Source organism: Hoplias malabaricus, chromosome 8, assembly GCF_029633855.1.
Source record: "Hoplias malabaricus isolate fHopMal1 chromosome 8, fHopMal1.hap1, whole genome shotgun sequence".
Lineage (NCBI taxonomy): Eukaryota > Metazoa > Chordata > Actinopteri > Characiformes > Erythrinidae > Hoplias > Hoplias malabaricus.
Window position 1 is genome coordinate 18,119,202 of NC_089807.1, and position 22,798 is coordinate 18,141,999.

Sequence of the window (22,798 nt, forward strand, 5' to 3'; positions counted from 1 at the left end):
TATTTATATATCCATGAGTGAGTCCGTCCAAAAGCTTTTGATTGTTGACCTTCTTTTGGCCTCTGGATTAGACAGTTACATACTGTAAATGTTTGTCATATTGAATGACTGTAGTAATTGTCTTGCAGAACTTTACAATAATCAAATTTATAAATAATGAGAAATAAAGACACATGTGATGTAATAGTGAGCTTTTGAGGATTTTGTGTGTGTGTGTGTGTGTGTGTGTGTGTGTGTGTGTGTGTGTTTGTGCACACCTGTGTGCACCTGTGTGTAGGATAGGGTGTCCAATAGACTCAAAACAAACCTACTAACACATGCATATTTCCCCCTCTGCCTTTCTCTCATGTCCACTCTTTGCTCTTGAGTGTCATTCTCAGGTGTCACCCTACTCTGCTGTTCCATTCCCACCCCTTCTCCCATGGAGTCTTGGGGTCAAATACTGGAGTGAAAGGCTTTCAAGCTTTTTTTTTTTTTTTTTTTTTTTTGTAAACATAGATTGCTTCTGTTTCCTTTGACAGGAGACTATTGATATGAGAGGAACACACTGCCAGCAGGTGTTAGTCTGTGAGTATTTCTGTGTGTAATATTTTTGTCACAGTAAAATGGCACTCTTTAACAAAGTTAAGAAATCTCCAGACCTTCCTCAGTTTCTGATAATAAACATCTCTGGCAATCATGTCTGCTGGGAGAATGTGTAATATTTTGACTATAATGTTAGTGAATAATTACACAAAATCATTGATAAGGCTCATTTCCAAGATATGTTTCTAAAGCCTGTTTTATAAATTATTTATTGATTTAATTAAATATTTAATAATATGGGCCTTTTGGGGGAAATAATATTTTAAATTGTACTGGACCTTATATGGGCCAATATACAGGCATTAGTGTGTTAGTTGGTAAATATTCAGTGGTTTCTGAATCAGGAAAGAGACTGCCACACTGTAACCTGCATACATCAGCCTGCATTGCCATTACTGAATGACACCAAAACACTCAGTATACACGCACACACGCGCGCACACACACACACACACACACACACACAAAAGCTCTCATTCCCATGCTGTGGGTACATGGCTCATGTCTAAACTGGCCTGTAAAATGATTCCTTGCATCACAATTTGTTTATTTTGTCACTGTTGTCAGCTGCCACAGGAAAACTTTAATTAAAACACATAGAAATGAATCAGTTGCAGCAGGTTATTTTACAGAAACTCACTGCACCACCCTGATAAACGGTGTTTTTTTTTTTTTTTTTTTTTTTTTTTTTTTTTCATTTTAAGATTTTCAAGTCTGAATGTACAATAATACAATAATATTTATAGTTGTACACAACCAGGAAAATGGTATCGTTTTCACTGTATCGCCATAGCCATCATTCAAGAGTTTTTTTTTTTTTTTTTTTTTTTTGCTTTGTTTGTTTGTGTTTTAAATATAAATACAAAGTGGATAGGTGTCTGGGAAAATCTGGGTAAGCTGACATCAACGTATAATTTAACTCTTAAACATTCACACTGGGGTTTGATACAAAAATAATAATAAAACATGTAAATAACTGAAAATAAAATAAAAAATATATAAATGCCATTGTTGTGCTAAGCAATAAAATAATGTGCCACTTTCGCGTCAACGTCTTCCATTAGGGAAAGTGAGAAAAGTCATGGTTTAACATGAACATGTTCAGTCTCTTCAGAACGTGGAGAGAGGGTAGGGCGGACTTTTCATACTGACCATATTTCTGATTTCTCTCTCTCTCTCTCTCTCTCTCTCTCTCTCTCTCTCTCTGTCTCTCTCACTCATACACACACACACAGTCCTCAGCAGCGTGTGATCGTGGCTTACAACATGAATAAATAAGGCTTGTATTGGCCTTCTGTGAGAATTTAGGCCTGGCTTAGGCGTCAGATGTGACGTCTATGTCCTCAGAGCCGGTCTGTTTGGTGGCGATCCTCCAGCGGTTGATGTGGTGGTTGCCTTTCTTCTTCTGTGTGCTCTCGGGCCCCTCCTCCTCCAGTTTCTGCCGCTTATATTTAGTCCTGCGGTTCTGGAACCAAACCTTCACCTGCGAGAGTCAGAGAACAAGACACAAAGTGAGCACCCAACAATAACGTATCCCCCACTGCTCCAGGCTCCACATCCTTCTACAAGATAATAACACACACATGAACATAAACATATACGTTTCAGGTTACTGTAGTTATTATAATGTAGGCATTTTTAACTTATGGAAAAAATACCCATCACCGCTCATTCCGTTACTCAAATCTACTCCGTGGAAAAGACTGGTTTTTACTGTTTTGGGCTTTGCAGGATTATTTAGTTATTTATTATGTCATTACAAATGAATGTCCGTGTAATTCCGTGTGAGTTTACGTTACTTAATTCAAAGTGGAACCACTGAGCAGACGGCTTTTGTTTGTTAGTAAATCAAAATCAGAAAAACGCAAATCTCTTTTCCGTAAATGATCCGACTCCTTACCGCCAAACTGCAGGAACGAAAGCCGTGTTTTATCTTTGACTAAATAGAATTTAAATTTAGGGGATTTTTCTGCTTAAATGTACTTAGTTGTATAAGGTGTGAATGGAACTCGTTTTTTATTTTGTTTATTTTAGCGGACAGTTTCCAAATCCAAAGTAATTCATTAACTGCTTCAACGCACATTTGACGACTGGAGATGGTTGCGTTATTTCACATAATAAAATCTTTATCGTGGTATCATTCCCTGGTTTGGTTCCGCTCATAATCCATTAATATATTGATTGACTCAAGTAGTAATACTCTTTTAAGTAACACTATAAAACAAACATAAATATCTATATATATATATTACATCGGTTTAAACCTCAAACACACTTCCAAACAACTTCTGCCCTGTTTCACTTTCCACAGTTGGGTGGTTATTTATTCGTTCGCTGGTGAGGGTGCTTTTCTCAGTCTGGTGATGTAGTGTGAATATCTGCGAAGTTTGGTTATCCCTGCATTTTATAGAAAGTTCAGCCTGAACTTGTATTGCATTACAGGTCCTGGGCAACAGACTTACAGAAAATAAATAATAAATTATGTATTTTCTATACATAATGATGGCCAGTAAAAATTATGTAATACAGGAGACGTAGACATTACAAAGTCAGTTGTAAAAGGTATTTTCAAGTGCCACGCGTCAAATATTATTTTTATTAGCACGTTTAGCGCGCTATTACCACAGTGTTTGTAAACATTGGAAGTTCTGGAACAGTTTCGTGTTCACTCAGGGAAATAGAGGGAAATGTATTTTAGCTTTTAACTAAAACTCAGACTGTGGTTTTGTAAATTATAAAAGTAATACCACAGCTTGTTTCATGACACGCCAGACTGGGCTGTCCATAATCAGTACGCCATCACTTAAACCCATTGGACATTTAATGCACAAATGATCTAACTAGCTCATTAATCCTGCGTTGTTGGATTAGTCTGTTTTGTATATTTCTCTGCAGTGATTCAGCCTTCAAATTATGCCAAGGTGTGTGTGCATTTACTAATCTGACCATACTCAGGAAATAAATCAGTACTCTATTTAAGCACATGCAAATATCCTTAACTATGACTTTATTCATTTTGAGAATTTTAAAATTACCCTTACCCATATATTACCGGGACAGAGAAAAATGAATAAAAGAATGTCGTTCTGTAAGCCACAAAACTACTGTCGTTTTGAGCTTATTTTGTACTTGAACTGATTTTGTTGGGAAAATACCTTCTGTTGACAGGCCGAGGCACTGACTGTGTGTGCGCGCGTGTGTCTGGTTGTGTACCTGTGTTTCTGATAAACTGAGGCTGTTGGCCAGTTGTTTGCGTTCCGCTCCCACTACGTAGTGATTTTTGTCGAAGGCGCGCTCGAGCCGCAGGAGCTGAGAAGGAGAGAACGCTGTGCGGATCCGCTTAGGCTTCCGAGCAAAAGGCCCGTGCAGCAACAACGAGTCATGGGACACTTCATTACCTGAGACAGAGAGAGAGGGATTTACAATATGAATATTACATTGAAGCAACATGCATCTGATGGACACCCCAGTTTAAACACACACACACACACACACACACACACACACAAATGGGACTCATCATTTTAGAACGGTACAATGTATATGTAATTTGTTGCATTGTCGCTTTAGAAATTCAGTAATATTTACACGACCCAAGAAAGATCCCAGTAACCTTTTTCTAGTCTTACGGAATGTATATAATTTAAAATACCTGTTACATTAATATAAACATTTATTAGATGTAAGAAATGTTTAAACGTGTTTTTCCGATAGTAACGGTTTTGCGTGGATGACGCGGGTTAAATATTTGGTATTACTGCTACATTTGATATCAGGATATAAACATTAATAACCTGCGCATAGTGCGAATCATTCATTCATTTAGATTATTTTGTTGTCTTAGAGGTCACAATTCAAAGCTAATCTCAACAGTAGGCCTATATTTACAATGGAAAAATCATTCTTCTGTATAGGGCTTGTATCGTAGTCATCTGGAGCCAAGCATCCATTTTATACACTGCAGAAACTCGGGCTAATTAAGATCCCAGATTGACAGGTAACAGAAGGTGGTGTGCAGCTGTAAAATCACGCGGCGGATCATTATCATTAGCTGTTCAACACGGTGAAACACACACACACACACACACACACACACACAGCGAGAGAGTGAGTGAACGAGCGAGGAGAACAGCAGCGAGAGTGAACAAGCACTGAATCCTCTCTCTCTCTCTCTGTCTGTCTCTCATACACACACACACACACACGCACGTGAATTCAGACCGCGTGGCTAGAGGTGAACTGAACTTGGCCTTGACCCTGTTGGCCGTCTGTATATTCAATTCAATTCCAAACCCACACTCCGTTTCATTGTCCCAGCTTATTGTCACCTGCTGCTTCTTATTTGGACCAAAAATATTATATTTCATGTGTAATATTCAGTTTTAAATTAGTGAGTTTACAGAGCTACTGCGTTCATCAGGTCTGAGTGTACACCTTGCTTTAAAACTCAACAAGGACCAGTTATTTTCTCAGCATGAACACAATATTACAAAAAAATAAATTAAATAAATAAATAAAAAATAGCTCATATAACTATATATATATATTAGTTAGATAAAAATTGCTTTGAAATTAAAAAGTTCACAAATATAACCGGACGGATGCTAATTTTACGGAACTCATTTCAATTGGTTTCCGTTATCAAAAGCTTCTTCAGATTCCATTTGTAGATCTCGCCACATTCAAAAGCATTCAGCCAGTAAATTATGCAATGTCAGGAATTATGACTATTTTACCTAATGCTTGCAGCTTGCTTCTCTCTTTTTATCTTGTTGGTCACTAAATGTATGTCACTAAATGCGAACACTGCCTAAATAGCTTATTAATTTCCATTATTACTCAGTAAATTATTTGAGTAAATAATGCTTCTGAATGTCGCGTCTAACGTTTAAACAGTGCTTGTCCTTTAAAACACAACTCTGCACGTTTTAATTGAATTCTGCACGTTGTCTCTTGAATTGCTTATCTGAACACTTCGTAAAACACTATGTGGACTGTGTATATTTATATTTTAAATTAAATACCTATATAATAATTAATCGTATGCAGTAATTCCTACAAATTACATATTTACGATTTTCCGAAGTTGTTTTCATTTATCTGCCAACTTAGTCAACAAAACGTGTCAAGACTTGTTTCTGTCTGTAACTCGGCTCTAAATCCAGATTTACCTTGAAAGCGGTGTCCGAAGAAGCGGTTACGCAGAACCCACGGATAGAAGTTGATGGGTTCTCGGTGCTGTGCGCCGTAAAAATGCGCGTGCTGGAGGTGCGCGCCGCTGATCTGATGCGGGTGCGCGCTCAGGGGCGCGTGGCTCAACGCTTCCGGCAGCGCAAGCTCCGGGCTCGGGTAGAGCGCGCGCGCCGCGGGGCTCTGGTAGCCGCCCAGGAAGGATTCTGTAGGCGGCGCGTAGGTGAGAGCGGCGGCCCGCGTGGGCTCCGCCGCAGGTAACGGGCTCTCCTTCGCCACTAGAGACTCGATGGTGAAGCAGCGCTTCCCTGCGGCCGAGAACATGGTCCACGGCGGGAACGCGCAGCGCGGCACTACAGCGGCCTCTGCGCCACCTGCGCGTCCACCTCTGCCTGCAGGAGGCTCACGCGCACGCGGCCATCAGACTCCGCACGGAACGCAGTATAACAACCAACCAACTTCTCTGAGCGCACGGGCTCCGTTTGGGTTCAGCGCGCGACCCGTGAATCCAAGAGTGATCGCGGGAGTGAGTTGGTGAGGGAGTGAGTGAAGTGCTGCGTGTAAGCACCTTTGGATTGGAGGGGTGCGTTTGAGCTCTGCTTTGCGCAGAGCTGATTGGACAGAGACCGCTTGAGAGCGCGGAGCTGATTGGAGGGCGGCTCCAACGTTGACTCTCAGTCTAATAATGAACTCCATTAGTGCATCATTCACCCAGTTGCCTGCAACAGGTCAGTCCCACTAAAGAGGCCAAAATAATGATTATAAAACCCTTCACGGATTTCGGCAGAGCACAGAAAAACAGCAAGGGGTCCCCCGATCTCTGCTTCTTACACTGCAATAATAATAATAATAATAATAATAATAATAATAATAATAATAGTGCCTAACACATCCTGGCCCATTTCTCAAAATCCTGCTTAGACCATCTAAATTGCTGAAAAAATATTCAATGTTACCTGCTCACATTATGGAAAAATAAAGATACTTACTTAAGTGACTGGATTACATACGTTCAATAAACGTTCAAAAAGTGGATCACTATTACGGGGACAGTTTAAAAACTTAACACTAACAATTTTCTTTGTGCATTTGGCAAACACCAAAAACACAACACTAACATAATAAATAAATAAAACACCTTAAAAAACTTAAAGCACGGAAACATTGGCAACATCAAAAAACACAGAACTGTAAACACTGTTAACGTCGAAAAACACTGAAACGAGTAAAGACAATGGAAAACTTCAAACAGCAACAGTAAAGGCATTGGAAAGACGGAAACATTTGGATACCCCTTAACACCAAAAACAAACCTGAAATAGTGAAACATCAAAAACATAAAAAAAACAGATAAAAAAGGAAAACACTGAAAAACAAATACAATTTAAACAAGAACAACAGAGCTTTGGAAACTCTAGAAACGATGGGAACACAAAAACACAGACAAACATTTTAGTGCGAAAAACCAAAAACACTGACAGCATTAACACAAACAGGAAACACTGAAATCACTGCAAAACACTGGAACCAATGGGAGAACTGAAACTCTGAAAACCAGTGAAAGCCCTGAAAAAGTATAGCGTGGAATTTACATTCGTCCCACGTGAAACAAACCGCATCGACAAGTTCTTGGCAAATGTGAGAAAAATGAATGTCCTCTTTGTGTGTGTATTATATTCATGATTAACCTGTGAAATCCCGAGTGAAAATAAAATTTAATACGTTTTATCCCTCTTGTCCTGCTTCATTTCAGGTCTGATATAACAGAGTAGACAACAGTGAGAGCTGTTATAGAGCCAGTGTTTGACAATGTTGGATGATGAGTGAAAGTGGCAGTGCTTATATTTACTACAGAAGGGCAAAGTGTTTACTGCACTTTATTGTGAATAGCTGGGTTTTCGGAAAAAAATCAAGTCAAACTCAAGACCAACCAGACTTAATTCGGAAGTGCTCATAATGTGTCTGTGTTAGGCCTAAACGCGGGTGTATCGCTGAGCTAGTGGAGCTGGGCTGCAGGGACACACCGTGACCGTCTCCACACGGAGGTATTAACCTGAGCCGTTTATTCTTCTAACGCTGGGCGCGGATAAAAATCAGCGGGTCGTGCACAGATCCCCGGCGCTCGGACTACGGTCTCGCGAGGTCAGAGCCGGGGTCCGCGCTTTCAGCGCTTTCACACTACATTACTCATTGACCGCGCAGAGTTCATGAACTTGTGCTCGGCTATTAATTTCCAGGCCGCTCTCTTTTCCTCGGGGCTCCTCCACTGCGCGTTTCATCTGGAGCTTTTAAAGGTAATGATTAGCCGCCTGAAAGCGCTCCTTAACTCCAGCGCGCATTAGAAAATCATTACAGCGGAGCATTAGTCTGCGCAACAGCGTGTTCACAGCACTATTTAGACGGCAAAGAGCCCGTGAACGCGCACACTCAGCACCGGGACCGCGCCCCAACCCAGGACCCCATAGATCTTAAATGAGTCTCAAGGGGTTTTAATAATTTAATGAGGATAATTCAGCTTTACACTCTCATAAATGGTGGCTCTCCAAAGGTTCTTTTGTAAAGGAAGTTGTTTTATAGAACCATGAACCTTTAAAGAACACTTTGCATAATTCAAGGTTTCTGTCCCTTGTGAAAGTCTTCTTCAAATTCCCGGGAAATGTGCGCGAGGGCTCTATATTGTAATCAAAATGTGTTCTTCTACAGTTACAGTGTCAAGCTTGTTAGAGGAACCGTTCTTCGTGTCACAGAGAACCCCTTTCTAAAAGGTGTTAAAGAGATAAATACATTCTCGATCAATCTAAAGAACCCTTTCACTGTGAAAAGAACAATATAAAAACATTTTATTTATTAAAGTATTGACACATCATTTATATGTTTTTATAAACAATAGATTATGTATTAATTTTTATGAATGAGCAGCTTTATAAGTTTTTATTAGTGCTATACGTTCCCCAACAAAATCACCAAGGTTCATTTAAGGTTTAGTTTACTCCAGAGTTTTAAGTTCTGTTGAGTCCTATCGCAAATCATATATAATACAGTTAATTGTTGTTTTAATAACCCAAAAAACAAACAAATCCAAAAACAAAACAACCCTGTGTTTATTAATATATTTATGCTGAGGCTCCTGGTGGATGCATTTAATTATTTGAAAATCGTTTTGTACGTGTGAAAAAAATCCAGATTTATTATTATTAGTAGTAGAATTATTGCTGTTATTATTATTGAAATAATGTAGTATTATTATTAGTTGAGATTAAATGTATATGATCTACCATATATATATATATATTACATTTATCTTATTATTAATTGGAATTTTTATTGTGGCTCATTTTTGTTTGTTCGTTTATTCATTTATTGCCATGAGTTTACACTAAGAATTATATATATATGTGTGTGTGTGTGTGTGTGTGTGTGTGTGTGTTTTTTTTCTGGATGAGTTCTGCTTCACTGTACTGTCTAGACGTAAATACACTATATATATATATATAATATATATAAATATAATTACATATAAACTAAACTGTGTGTAATATAATTATTGCGTGAATGGAGTGAATCGTCTAAACTACTGCCAGAAAATTGGGTGGATATATGTTAATACATAGCATTTCATGACGTCAGAAAACTGACATATAAACGAGCCAGAACCTTTGTTCCACGTACGAACAGAAGGTGACTGCGATATGAAGCTGTTACAATGTTTACGAAATCACGAACGTTAAGAAATTACTTTCTATGAAGTGCACTCTGTGTTTGTCTGTTTGAGGTGTTTAGCTTAGGGAAGCAGTGTGATTTTAACGGTTTGTATGTTGTGCTCCTAAGGTGCTTGAACTTGTTTGTGAGCTGCTGTAGACGCAGTGGAAGCCAGTGAGGTAGTTCCTTCGAATGGGTCGGACATCCCTAATATTATTCTCATTTCAGCACTGTGGGCTTGTGCACTGGAAAGCAGTCGCTAAAGGGAAGGAAAAATATCTCAGCACCTGCATTACGTCACTAGATGCTATCTGTCCTTTTTGGAGTTCAGACCCCTCCACACACACACACACACACACACAACTGATAGTTCAGATACCAGCTCTACAAGACTTTAAAGACACTTGCATAGTGTATAATTACAGCCTACTCTTAAAACAGGCGAGAGAGAGAGAGAGAGAGAGAGAGAGAGACAGAGAGAGAGAGAGAGAGTCTCACTCAGTGTTTCTGTCTGCCACTTTTCTCTCTCGTTCCGTAATTAAGAGCTCATGGAATCTGTAATGAATACTAATGGAGCAACCAGCCATCTGCACAAACACAAAATTAAAAACTACCATGCTGAGAGGGATAGAAGGATAGAAAGAGAGAGAGAGAGAGAGAGAGAGAGAGAGAGAGATGGGAGGATGGGTGAGAGATTTAACCTTGCAGCGAAAGGAGGCGTGAGGAAATGAAGAGATGTGGAGCGTTTTTTAAAAGAAGAAAGTGCTGCGCGCATACACACACACACACACACACACACACACACACACACACAGGCGACACACGGCACTGTGCTATTCGGAGCCCCATCTGGGCCAAACAGAAGTGGGATTCCTTGCACTACACACCACCAAAACAATATGCTGAGAGCCCTTTACATCCTGCGGTTCTGCGTCGTTAATTGTTGAGAGCATATCAGAGATATCAGTCGCTGCTCCTTTGATTTGTTTTGAAGTGAGTTACCAGGGAAAGTTAGGTCACGGACCTGTGGTCACTAACAGGCCTGACTCACTGACCCCACAGGGCTTAATGATTAGCGGAGATGGAAAGCTTTAGCAAAAACAACCTCCACGAAATGAGAGCGACTCCTGAGCTGAGAACGGCTCCGGTGCAGTGAACTGAAACACTGAGTCACTCCAAGTCCTGTAGCCTAGGTGACCTCTCTCTGACGGACTCTGCAGTGGCTCTCCTGCTTTCCACTGCTGCCCTCTCGAGGCATTTGCGTTTATTGCAGCTTCCTGTTTGATCTGAATGTTCGAGAGATTCGCTCCTGTTTATTAGTGATGGTACACTATGTCACACTAAAACTTTGCACCACTAAAACACCACAGCAACTCCAGAGCAACACAATGAGATTCTATGTTAACCACTTAACAACCATCACCCACTAGTGATACCATAGCAATCCCCTTGCAGGCAACATTAATGTCATAGCAACCACCTAGCAATGCCTGGACAACCACTTGGGATACCATAGCAGCAAACTAGCAGGAACCTAACGACCCTTTATCAACACCCTCAGATTGCGTGAACTCACCAGGCAAAATTGGCATTTTGTTGATTATTAAAGTGCAAATAATTATTATTTAATAAATGTAATAATATGGACAATTTCTGCACCATCTGTTGGGATAATTTGAAAAATCAAAAATGTATTTGGTATAGTGGATGTGTAGCATATTTTGACTTACTCAAGCAACAAGAGGTAGTCGGATATTGGTATATAATTTAATAATTGATATGTATGTGCTGCTTCATGCAAACCTGTAAAATTAAAATTAATTACAAAACAATTACTTTATATTTTAAAACGTGCTCATTTAGTGAGTCGGGCACGCTCCTGAAAAAATGAATTTAATTGTAAATACTCTGCTGCCACCATGTGGATGACTTCAATATGACAGTCAAGAATGTCTTTCAATATGTAAAGAATCAGAAGTCATCATTAGACTGAAATGCATAAAAAAATACTGTTAATATCCCTTTTACACATTTCAGGGGCTAAGAGCATCATGAATGTTCACTCCATCAAGTCTGTTCTTCCAGTAATCCCTAACAAATTTGGATTTTTTTTTTCAGACTGTTGATAACAGCTAATTTGTGTGTGTGTTATTTATTTATATTTTTAAACTTCTCTGTAAAATTTCTGATGCTTCTCATTTTTGGAATATGGCACTAGTGTGTTATTACTCTCTCTACTGTCAGTTTCATATGAGGACTTTGTGACATTAATTACACAACAAGATGGGTCCCATATTTACTAGTAATAATGTTTGTTATCCTTTTACATCCCAGTGTATACTTAGAGATACACTTTAAAAAAAGGTGCCTCAAAAGGTTCTTTGAAAGATTTCCTGGAAGAAGAGTGATATCCTTTAAGAGTGATAGTGAAAGAGTTGTATATGTTTTTAACTTCAGTAAGTGATAATAATTTTACTTAACTATGGGCATCAATGGGCGGCACAGTGGTGCAGCAGGTAGTGTCGCAGTCACACAGCTCCAGGGACCTGGAGGTTGTGGGTTTGATTCCCGCTCCGGGTGACTGTCTGTGAGGAGTTGGTGTGTTCTCCCCGTGTCCACGTGGGTTTCCTCCGGGTGCTCCGGTTTCCTCCCACAGTCCAAAAACACACGTTGGTAGGTGGATTGGCGACTCTAAAGTGTCCGTAGGTGTGAGTATGTGTGTGAGTGTGTGTCGCCCTGTGAAGGACTGGCGCCCCCTCCAGGGGCCTAATTCTGTTCAACTATAATATTATACAATCAGTAAAAACAAATATTACTGAGGGAAATATTACATGTTTAAAACAGTTTGTATCATTCTTCTGTTTACAGTATATTTATTCTCATTAAATTTTTTATAACATTTCCATAAATAGATGGAATAAGTCTAGATTTTTTTCTGCATCAATGAAAGTGATTTCAACCTTTTCAGCCTAAGTCACAACATACCAGTTTTCATTGGTCAATGTCTGTAAATTTATGACTAGGCTGTGATCTTTTTTTTTTTTACATTTTGTTTTCTTTCTATGAAAATATAATTCTGTTATTTTGCTGCTAAAATTGAAATGTGTTCCTGATACAGTACAAGGTAAATCAATTCATTGTTTTATATATAAACTTTTCTTGCTGCTTTGTGCATTGCTATACAGTCAGTGAGAATCCTGAATCTAACACTCACTTCCCTGTCCCATTAGAAAGATCTCAACCTGTTCATTCAGCATCAAGTGTCATTTGCATCATGAAGCCAGCAGAGGCTGTTAGCCCAGTGTTTCTGCTGAGCAGACATGAGGAGTTCCAGACTGTCTTAAATTATTGTTCACAATTAACATTATTTTGTTTATTGAAATTTCATACGTTTTATTAAGATTTATCATTAACACAGTTCAGATGAGCTACAATATCTGTAAATGTAAATCAAACAAATTCATTTTTATGGAGGAACATTCCTACTAAACCATCTCATTTATTAATTTATACAATTAGATAATAAATGAGCCAAAGTAATTGACCCACATTCATAAAGACAAATCTATTTATTAATTCAACAAAAACGTTACCTATTATTCCAACTTTAAATACAATTGCATATATACGTCGTATATGTCGACTAATTTTTTTTCAAATTTCCTAATATTACATAATTTACTAATTGATTGCACTGTTATTTAGAGAGACACCACCTCGAAGAGAGTTTCAAGGCTTTATGTTTTATTTTGGATTACGTGGAAGTGCTGAGTGAAATTAGCGATTTCTATTAGCAGCTTAGAGAGAAAGATAAAGAAGCGGAGAGGAGTGAATAATGTAATGGCGGCAAAGATGGTTTATTTACACGGAAGCTGCTGGACTTGGGGGTCCGTTAATGGCTGCTGCTGGGAGTAAACACAGCAGAGGATGCAGTAGCTCAAGCAGCTCGCACCTCCGCTCATTAATAAACTAACTGGCCATTTTGTTTGGCGTTAACTCTGTGTGTTCAGCTAATCTGTTCTACTTGAACTAACTGGAGTTTTTCACTTAGCCTGAACGAGCTGGGAAAAGTCACAAATAGCTCCTTTGCCGTCACCTGCGTGTGAAACTGAGCACTTCTGACACCTGCAGAAACTAAAGGATTGTGTAGAAGGCCGTAGTACCTCCCCGGTTATTTTCACTAAGTATTTTAGTCTTGTGGTCGTTTCTCTGTGTGCGTGGATTCATTGTATCCAATTGTGTGATGGCGCTGAAATGGCTCTCGTCTCTTTCTGAACGCTCCCGGTCCTCTCACTGAATCCTTGGGAAAACAGGAACGACTCAATTTCCTGAGAGTTAAAAAAGACCGTTCATTAAAAGTTGGCCTGGATGTGCCATTAACATACAAGCCTCGTTTAGAGCGGGGCCTTCGCCTTGTGCTCTTTTCATCCACCTTCTCCCCGCGTTAGAAGTCATTGTGTGCGCCGTATGAAACCCTTCACAATGACTCAATAGCCCCGCTCTACTTCAAACGCTAGTAATGAATGCTAATGACTACAAGATAGAGTGGCAGGGCAGGCCTCTACAAATAAAATGCAAACACCAGACTTTATAATCCTCCTCTTCGGTTTAAAAATCCTCATACTATGTTTTCTGACTCTTTACATTCTGCAGTGTCAAGATCAGATCTTCTTAACAGATAAATCTATTTTACATATTTCTGAATTATTTGCTCTGGTAAAATGAATGAACAGCCCTGAACTTGTTAGTGAATCTGAAAGTGATGCATATTAATGACTCTTTGCAGCATTTGTATGTACTTTTTTGACACACCTTATTCACACAGTGGTGTGTGAGATGGAGAGAAAGAATCTTCTCTGAGCTAAGAGCCTGGGAGTTTGTCAGTAAAGAAGAAGATGCAATGTTGGGATGAAGTGATGAGCACAGTGCTAATACTGCTGGTAGGGGGTGCAGACTGGAACTCTTTGGGGGTAGCGGTGACTAATTGGAATGGTGAGCTCTCCTCCCCTTTCCTTGCTGTTCCTGTGGTTTTTCTCAGGGTCTCCCCCCTGCTGAATCTCCTGGCCCACTGTGGGATTACACTAGATCACATCAGAGATGCTTTGTCCATACATAATCAAACACACACACAAAGGGATGAGTTCAGCTAATCAAACTTGTAGACAGGAAGGGATCTGTGAAAAGACACCAGTGTATACGCAATAGGAGTTGAAAGAGATTCTGACTCTTGCTTTGTTTTCGCTCAGAAAGTAGACACAAAATGCTGCCAGCTGTATAATAGCATAGATACATGAATGATGGCACTATAATTTAGAGCAGAACTGTGGCCATGAGGATGTTTAATTTTGTCTTTGAGTAGTTACTAAAACTTCTCACAAAACTTTTCTGTATGTTAGAAGCAAATTTGTTTAATTATGAGTGAATATGTATTTCATATATACATTTATCAACTCAATTTGGAAACTTTCATTCATATTTGTATAAGGTTTGTCATTGTTTCCCTCAACTCAATATAAATATTCCTCTCTGGGCCCTAAGATAAAACATTTCTGCACATCCAGATTACAGGAAACATTCCATTTTAAAATGTCATTATGAATATTTTTTTGCGTATATTTGCAGGATCTTTCTCAGTATAACACTGAGACCCTCTGTTACAGGACTGAAGTGGTTGCAATTCTTTATTTGATTGTGAACCCCAGCTCATTTTCGACTATTCCCAGATAAACACCGAACCAGCTCATCGGTTAATTTTGTGGGAGTGCAGTAAACATCATGTTTTTGTGTGTGTGTCTGCACATAAAAACATTATTTTAATTAATTATTTATATATAAAATAAGGTTAAATGCACACTCTTCATAACTTTCAAAACCTACATACCCCTAGTTTAAACAATGTGAATTTTGTAATTACAGCTGCATGATATATATATATATATATATCTTGTACACTCTAGGTCTCTCACACAGCTCAGAGTTGTTACAAGTGCCTGTTTAAAGGGGACTGGGGATTTTTGAAAGACTGCAGGCTTTTCTGACTATGTTCCTTTAATAGGCTTTATTCAACTCTCAAGCCAATAATCATGTGAAATGTGACCCGGGGAGCAGCGAGAGCCAGAGGTGCCAGGGCACAGATCAGTGAACTATCAGTCTCACTCAGCTGAATTTCCAGGTCCAAATTAAGCCTTGTCATGGACTACATCATGTTTTCGAGTCATTGATGTAAGACCTGTCCAGTAAACAAGTAAAGTGTATTGCCGTATACGGTGCCTAGCTCAATAATATAGGCTGTAATGTAGATTTGTAATTAACGCATAGCCTTCTTCAATATCTGAATTAAGCATTTTATCATACAAAATTTAGATTTCTACACTCAGCATGTGTAGTCCTATTGATGTCTTCTAAGTTACGCATCAATTTGTTACAACAGAGAGAACATTCATGCTGTTCAGCATGTTTGATTATTTCATTACTGTTATTTGTGCCTATCTGATTCTTCATTTTGTATTGTGCTGTGGCTTTAATTGTCTCATTGAGTCTGTTTCTTTAGCTTCAATGTAGTCTTCTCTTTAAGGATTATATGGATTAAGAGAGCAGAAAAGAAACATTGTGACAAGTGTGTTAGCTAATAATTGCTGTGTTCTTAGTGAAGGATTACCAATCCAAACTAATCACGATCGTCAGGCCTGTGGCTGCACAAAGCCTCCGTGCTAACAGGCTTTAGCATGCTTCAGTGTGCTCTGGAGAATTCACTAGTGGAGGACAGCACCATGCCTAAAAGGCTCTGTCTATGATGGGGAGACACACACACTCTCTTTTAAATGAACAGACCTGCTTGGAGCCAAATAGACACTGTGTTTCTCAGTCCCACAGCTAAGCTCAGACTAGTGTTTGCTAGCCTTAGCTTTAGCTCAGCATGACACAGTCCAGTGCAGATCAAAATGGCATGTCAATAAATATTTCACTTTCCAGTCCGGATGGTCTATATTACTGTACATGTAAAAACTCTCAAATTACTTGTGTAAAGGAATTCATTGTGCCCTTACCTTAGCAAAAGCCATTATCAAAGCACTAGCTTAGAAGGAATTTGACAAGCACCACTGGGTTTACATTTGTCTGCTTTTATTTGATTTCATGTCATTGCATCTATTGCATGTAATAGCCCTAGCAGATTACAGGTCAAATAACTCTGAGTAAGTTTGTTGATAGTTTATTGATTACACCATGCAGAAATTTTGAAGACAGAACAGCTAAATAATTCTATATGAGCAACATAATTAATAAGTCTATTAAGTCTATTGAATACATATAGCTTGATTTTATCGTGAGATCCATATTCAAACTAAAGCTGCTTTCAATATAAGTTAGTACTGCTTTGCTAAAATAATTCTATATTACTAATATTCCTTAATATATACTAATATTTTTTTCTGTGGCCTCTTTATTTCTTAAAACTTGAAATTATTAAAATGAGTTTATCAGTATATGATATATCAAATCATTACATCAAGAATTTTATGTATTGCAACTTTCTCCCAAAAAGAATCCTGTTTTTTTTAACTAAAGATACTTCAAGAATGATTTCACTAATAATGCTTTAGATTAGTGTCTCAACACTCAAGGTAATTGGTACTTTTAACTATTTAATTTTAGCGACTGAGTTTGAAGGATGTACTAATTTGTACTAATCAATATATAATATTTGCATAATATTTGCCTTACATACACGCATCTATATAGAAAGAGACAGAGAGTCCTGTTTTTACAAGACAATTAGTTCTCATTGAGTATGGCAAATAATCTTATATTAATTGTTATTTTACTTAATTTGTATAGTAATTTATGTGAAAATAACAGATGTACGCTCCTGAAAATACATTCATCATATTTTGTAAGTGATTACTGCAACTTAACTTTGTTTGTTTGACTTGAGTCTTCACAAAATACCCCAGAAGCATGACCAGATGTTACATTTAAAAATAGATTTTGTTTATTTCATCCATACAAACGTGTACAAAAAGAAGAAAGCATACTCTGATAAGAGCAATAACACAGAAAAGTATTAAATATATAACTATCTATTAAATAATATTTTTACAGAAGAGGTGGCTACTCCAGCAGCAGCAGTCCAGATATGTACAAATAGCAGTGTTTGCTGGTAAAGTGAGATTTTTTCAATCGTTTAGGGAATCGTCGATATCCACATCCACATCAGAGTCCTCGGTGACTTCCGAGTCGTCGTGCTCGTCCCCGCGACCTTGTGATCCGGGGCTTTTGGGGGCTCCTGCCAGACCCAGTTTGGCTAGTTTGGCCTGCTGTTGCTCCACACTCTGCTTCCTCCATTTAATGCGTCTGTTTTGGAACCACACCTTCACCTGGAGAACAAGTAACAGTAACAAGAGTCAGGTTTACTGAGTTTTTTGGGGGGTTATTATGGTCTGTGTAGATAGGCTGACGTGGAGTGGGTGTTTTGGGGTCTGTTTTAATGCTGGTTTACCTGGGCCTCGGTGAGCTGTAGTGCAGAAGCCAGCACAAATCTCTCGGACCCCACCATGTATTGCTGGCGCGCGAACTCCTTCTCCAGACGCGAGAGCTGCTCGTTGGTGAAGCTCGTGCGCATTCTCTTCGACTTTCCCGCCTTGTGTTTGTAGTGTGGGGGCACGCCTGATTTCATCAACATGGCGTCTGTTCACAACCAACAGAAAAAAGAAGACGGTCAGTAAAGAGGAATGTAGCTGACTTCCTATGAGCTACTTTGACTAATGAACAGTCAGTGTTTTTCTTTAAGACGTTAGCTGTAAGCTAGACCGTATACATTTGAATACATGATTTGGTCAAAGGTGGTGATGAACAAATAAAAAATAAGAAATATTTGGAAAACAATTTGAAAATGGCAAAAACCACTTAACAAACATAAGTGGATGAAAATCTGTTATAGAGCACAAAACTGGAGAGAAATTAGTGCCAAATAGAGAAAGTCATAAAATTGGAGTTACAAATGTGCATTACACATTACAGATGTGTACAAATGTGCATAACAAAAATTGACAAAGGTAATATACAACAAAGCAAGATCTCTTAGCCAGATAACGCAAAGTTGAATATTGTCCCATAGCTATTTCCTGTTGGACACTGTGATGGATCTGGCTCAGTGACGGCTGGTCTCCAGCGCTTACCTTGTGCGTATAGGGCTCCGCGGCAGGAGGTGTGGTAGCTGTATGTCGGGCAGCAGTAAAGCGGATACCCGGGCTGCGCGTGCATGACGCTATGGCTGTACATGTAGTGATGCGGAAGTGGTGGGCACGCAGAGAGGAGCGCGCTGGGGCTGTGGGCGCCACTTTGCGCGCCCCTGAGCGCGTCGGTAGAAGGACGATCAGGCCTCGCCAGGAGCGCGTCAATGGTGAACGACCTCCCCGCATGTGGTTTGGCTGCCGTGCTCGTGCAGTCCGCGAATGCGTAAGCGTTGTAAGCTCGCGCCAGTGGCTGCATGTTGTCCTCTCAGGATTGAAAGAGACGTAGAAAGCAAGAAATTCAAGTGTATATGATCCACAGGCGCTGCGTGCTATTCCTCTGCGGAGAGGAGTGCAAGTAATGCTTTGGAGAGGCTGGGGTGCCCTTTTTTATACACGCCTCCATGTGCAAGGTGTTAACGACCCCCCTTTCCCCTTCCCCCTCCCCTTTTTGCGCCTTTGTCTTTCAAAGTAGCAGATGAGTGGAACGAGCGGCGCTACAAGGGATCCAATTAACTGATGGAGTTGTAACAAGCTGAGATTGTCAAATATCCTAATGGTCCTTTGCTCTGAGAGCCCCCGGAGGTAGCCCTAGAACGAAGAGAAGGGGGGAGGGGGCGCTTGAGGAGCAGGGGGTCCAGATTCCAACTATAGAGAAGTCTATTGAGAGAGAGAGCTCCCCTCAAATCATCTTACTTCATGTCTGAGGAATCAAAGCGTACCGCCTAATGCGCCACACAGCGGAGCAAATACCCTCACATTCAGAGGTGCAAGAGAGAAAGAAAACAGCAGCAGAGAGAGAGAGAGAGAGAGAGAGACCCCTAATCACACTTGAGACCCTCGCCCAGTGCTCTCAAAAAGGCAGACGCTGAGAGTCTTTAATCCCAATGAACACGCAGATGTTGATCGATTTTGCAGATAGTTTTTTATAGAAAGCTCTGAGCGGGGTTCTCCTAGTTTCAGTGTGAGGTGTGAGCTGAGAGTCGCAGATAAACACGGGTCTGCTCTCCTCCCTCGCTCTAATGGCCAGGTGCGCGCTTTGGCAGCTTCACGCTGTCACTTTCGGCAGTTTCACTCTCGCTGGAAAACAAGAGGCCTGGGTGCAGCTTTGTCATTATCAGCTTATGTATTTCTTCTAGTCGTTCTTCTTCTAAGAAAACTTTCTTCTTCAATATCATCATCATCATCATCATCAAAATCACATTCTTCTCTCCTCTCCCCATTCCCCATCGTCTCATAATCAGCTGTTCCCCCCAGGGTCACTGTGTCAGTGTCATGCTCTGATTTTTCATTTGGAAGAGAGCAAAGATAAATAAATCATGCGCAACATTTCTGGAACATTTTGTGATTATTGTGCTTAGGAATTATTGTTGCATTTTGGGCACCACTTTACAATAAGCATAGTCATATACATCTGCTGAATATGAATGAGCGGAGTAGTGGAGAGATGGGAAAGACTGAGGTTGCATCCAGAAAACTTGCATAAACATTACTTGTATTACTTGTGCACTGTTTTTGACATATTGAGTATAAGTCTAGGGCAGCATGGTGGGGCAGCAGGTAGTGTTGCAGTCACACAGCTCCAGGGACCTGGAGGTTGTGGGTTCGAGTCCTGCTCCCGGTGACTGTCTGTGAGGAGTTGGTGTGGTCTTCCCATGTTCCCGTGGGTTTCCTCCGGGTGCTCAGGTTTCCTCCCACGGTCCAAAAACGTTGGTAGGTGGATGAGTGTTGCCCTGTGAGGGACTGGTGCCCCGTCCAGGGTGGGTTCCTGCCTTGCGCCCAGTGATTCCGGGTAGGCTCCGGATCCACCGCGACCCTGAACTGGTTAAGTGGTTACAGACAATGAATGAATAAGTATAAGATCTGTACCAGCTGGATCCGAGCATTAAAACTCAGTTCAGTCTCACTTTCGTTATTCTCCAGCAGTCAGCGTTGTACTTGTCAGCACACGTTGCCATTTTTGTTAATGAGATTATAATTGCTACTGAGTTTATAAATCCTAGGTAAAGTGCAGCGCAAAGGTAATGCACGTGACACAATGTGTGATGAAACTGCCCGATATATCTCTTATGGATTGAATAATGTAAAAGGGGATGATTATGGTGGGCTCCATTCTTTCTCATTACTGACCCTCATTTAGGAGTTGAAACGGCGCAGATGAAAAGCGGCTGTCTCTCTAAAGGAAGTGATGTCTTTCTAACACGGCTTTAGTGTAAACAGGGCCTCTTTCAACCCGGGATTATGGAGTAGTTCTGTAAACTCCTCGGCCGCTGCTGAGAGCGGCTCGCTAAAGCGCGCTCAAACACAGGCGCGCGGCTCCGTGCCTTTGAGCGCGAGATCTTCTAATTACCGCAGCGGCCTGACACCCGCGCGCTTAATGAAGAACGCAAACATCCACAGGCCGACCACCCAGCCCACCTCACCTGAGCTCTGTTTATTAACACACTGCTCTCAACCCTGATCACACCCACACTGTTTACATACAGCGCTCAGTCCACTTCAAACCACTTTCCCTCGACCCCAGCACTGCCTGGACATCAGACACTGTCCAGTCACCTCAGGCCTTTACATTTACCCTCTCTCAGGATTTGAAGCCTGGTCCTAGTCCTGTTCTGCCCTCAGTGCTGTGGCTTACTGCAGCCTTCATTTAAACCACAAAAAACAGGCTCAGTATTGAATTTCAGTGATGACATTGTCAGAGTAAGTTAGTGTCTTAGTGAAGGTGCCTGGTGGATTGGGGTTTTTCTAAGAGTCCTTGTGGGGAAATTAAGTAAACAGCAAGTTCTGTGTTGTTTATTTGAGATGCAGAATTTAAAAATGTTAATGAGGAGTTGTTTGGACAAAACAATGAACTTGGATTAATTCTATTGTCTTCACATTAATAATAATAATACTAATAATAATAATAATAATAATAATAATAGTAATAATAAATCCTATATAAGTAGTTACCTTATCGTTTACATCACAGTGTACATTAGGCCTGATCCAGAAATGTTTCCATGGCCTTGTTAGAATGACCCGATGAGTCAAAATCAAGGCTAAGTTTGAGTTTGTGTATTAGAGCCAGACGAAGAATACACTCAGGGTCTTTGTCTTGCGGTTCCTTTTCATAGTCATGTAAAAGAACAGTAGCGGCCCCTCACAACATCCCTCTTCTATACACCAGAAACTCACTTCCCAAACACTCACAGCTGACCACTGAAACAAAACCTAGGACTTCAAACTAGAATTCAGCCTGTTTTTGATAAAGATGGTCAGCTGTGAGTGCAACTGGAAGCTGAAGAGCCATATGTAACTGTCATTTTTTCACATTCACATTCATTACTGTGGAATATAGCCTGCTTATATGATATTGAATGTTGCCAAGCAATAAATGAGAAATAAAATGGCAGAACATAAAACTTTTATTGACAAGAGTTAAATACCCTGACCATGTAGCCTGGGTTGGAATACATTCTTCTGATTTATTTCAATGTTAAAACCAATGAAAACTCAGTATTGACTTCTAAGGATTGATGAGTGCTTACAGATATTTTAAAGCTAGCTTGTGCTTAACACCAAATATTCTCTAGATGATTTAAATCTGAACTCTGTAGATTCTCAGACCTTGTTGAAAAAATAACACTCTGATTGATCCTCTGTACAAAACATGATAGTAGCAAAATTGTTGTAATATTCAATTATATATATCTGCTTTTCTGCCTTGTAATGGAGGCCATGAACATGCTGATCATCATTACTGCTGAGGTGAAAATGGAGCAGCATTCTCACCTGGTAAACCCATTCTACACACACCTAATTCCTTTTCTCTCAGCTCTATTATTGAATACTCAAGGGGCCGGGAGTCTTAAGTATGGCCCATCTCATTTTCAGAGGGGCTTTTTTGTTGTTGTTGTTACCATGATAGTCAGGGTCATCAAGGTAAAACAATAACAAGTCATTGGCTACATTCTCTCTCTGACCAGTAAGAGTGGTTTGGGTGGATGGCCTGGTAAACTACGTCTGGCTCCAATACACAATACACTTGACTCTCTCCAATGTGTACATGGTGGAGGGTATGAGCGCAGCAGAATAAGGTTAAATTCCCTGCA

General features: G+C 40.0%; 2 protein-coding genes across 2 annotated transcripts; both read right to left on the bottom strand.

Moving 5' to 3' along the window:
• Positions 1-1,361: 1,361 nt before the first annotated feature.
• emx1 (empty spiracles homeobox 1) lies at positions 1,362-6,272 on the bottom strand. The gene is made up of 3 exons (XM_066679923.1): positions 5,757-6,272; positions 3,799-3,983; positions 1,362-2,068 (listed from the first exon to the last, which is right to left on the bottom strand). The coding sequence occupies exons 1-3, from the start codon at positions 6,097-6,099 to the stop codon at positions 1,901-1,903; spliced, it is 696 nt and encodes a 231-aa protein (XP_066536020.1). The 5' UTR covers positions 6,100-6,272; the 3' UTR covers positions 1,362-1,900.
• Positions 6,273-17,648: 11,376 nt separating this feature from the next.
• noto (notochord homeobox) lies at positions 17,649-18,963 on the bottom strand. Its single transcript, XM_066678234.1, has 3 exons — positions 18,651-18,963; positions 17,972-18,159; positions 17,649-17,849 (listed from the first exon to the last, which is right to left on the bottom strand). The coding sequence occupies exons 1-3, from the start codon at positions 18,961-18,963 to the stop codon at positions 17,649-17,651; spliced, it is 702 nt and encodes a 233-aa protein (XP_066534331.1).
• Positions 18,964-22,798: the final 3,835 nt, after the last annotated feature.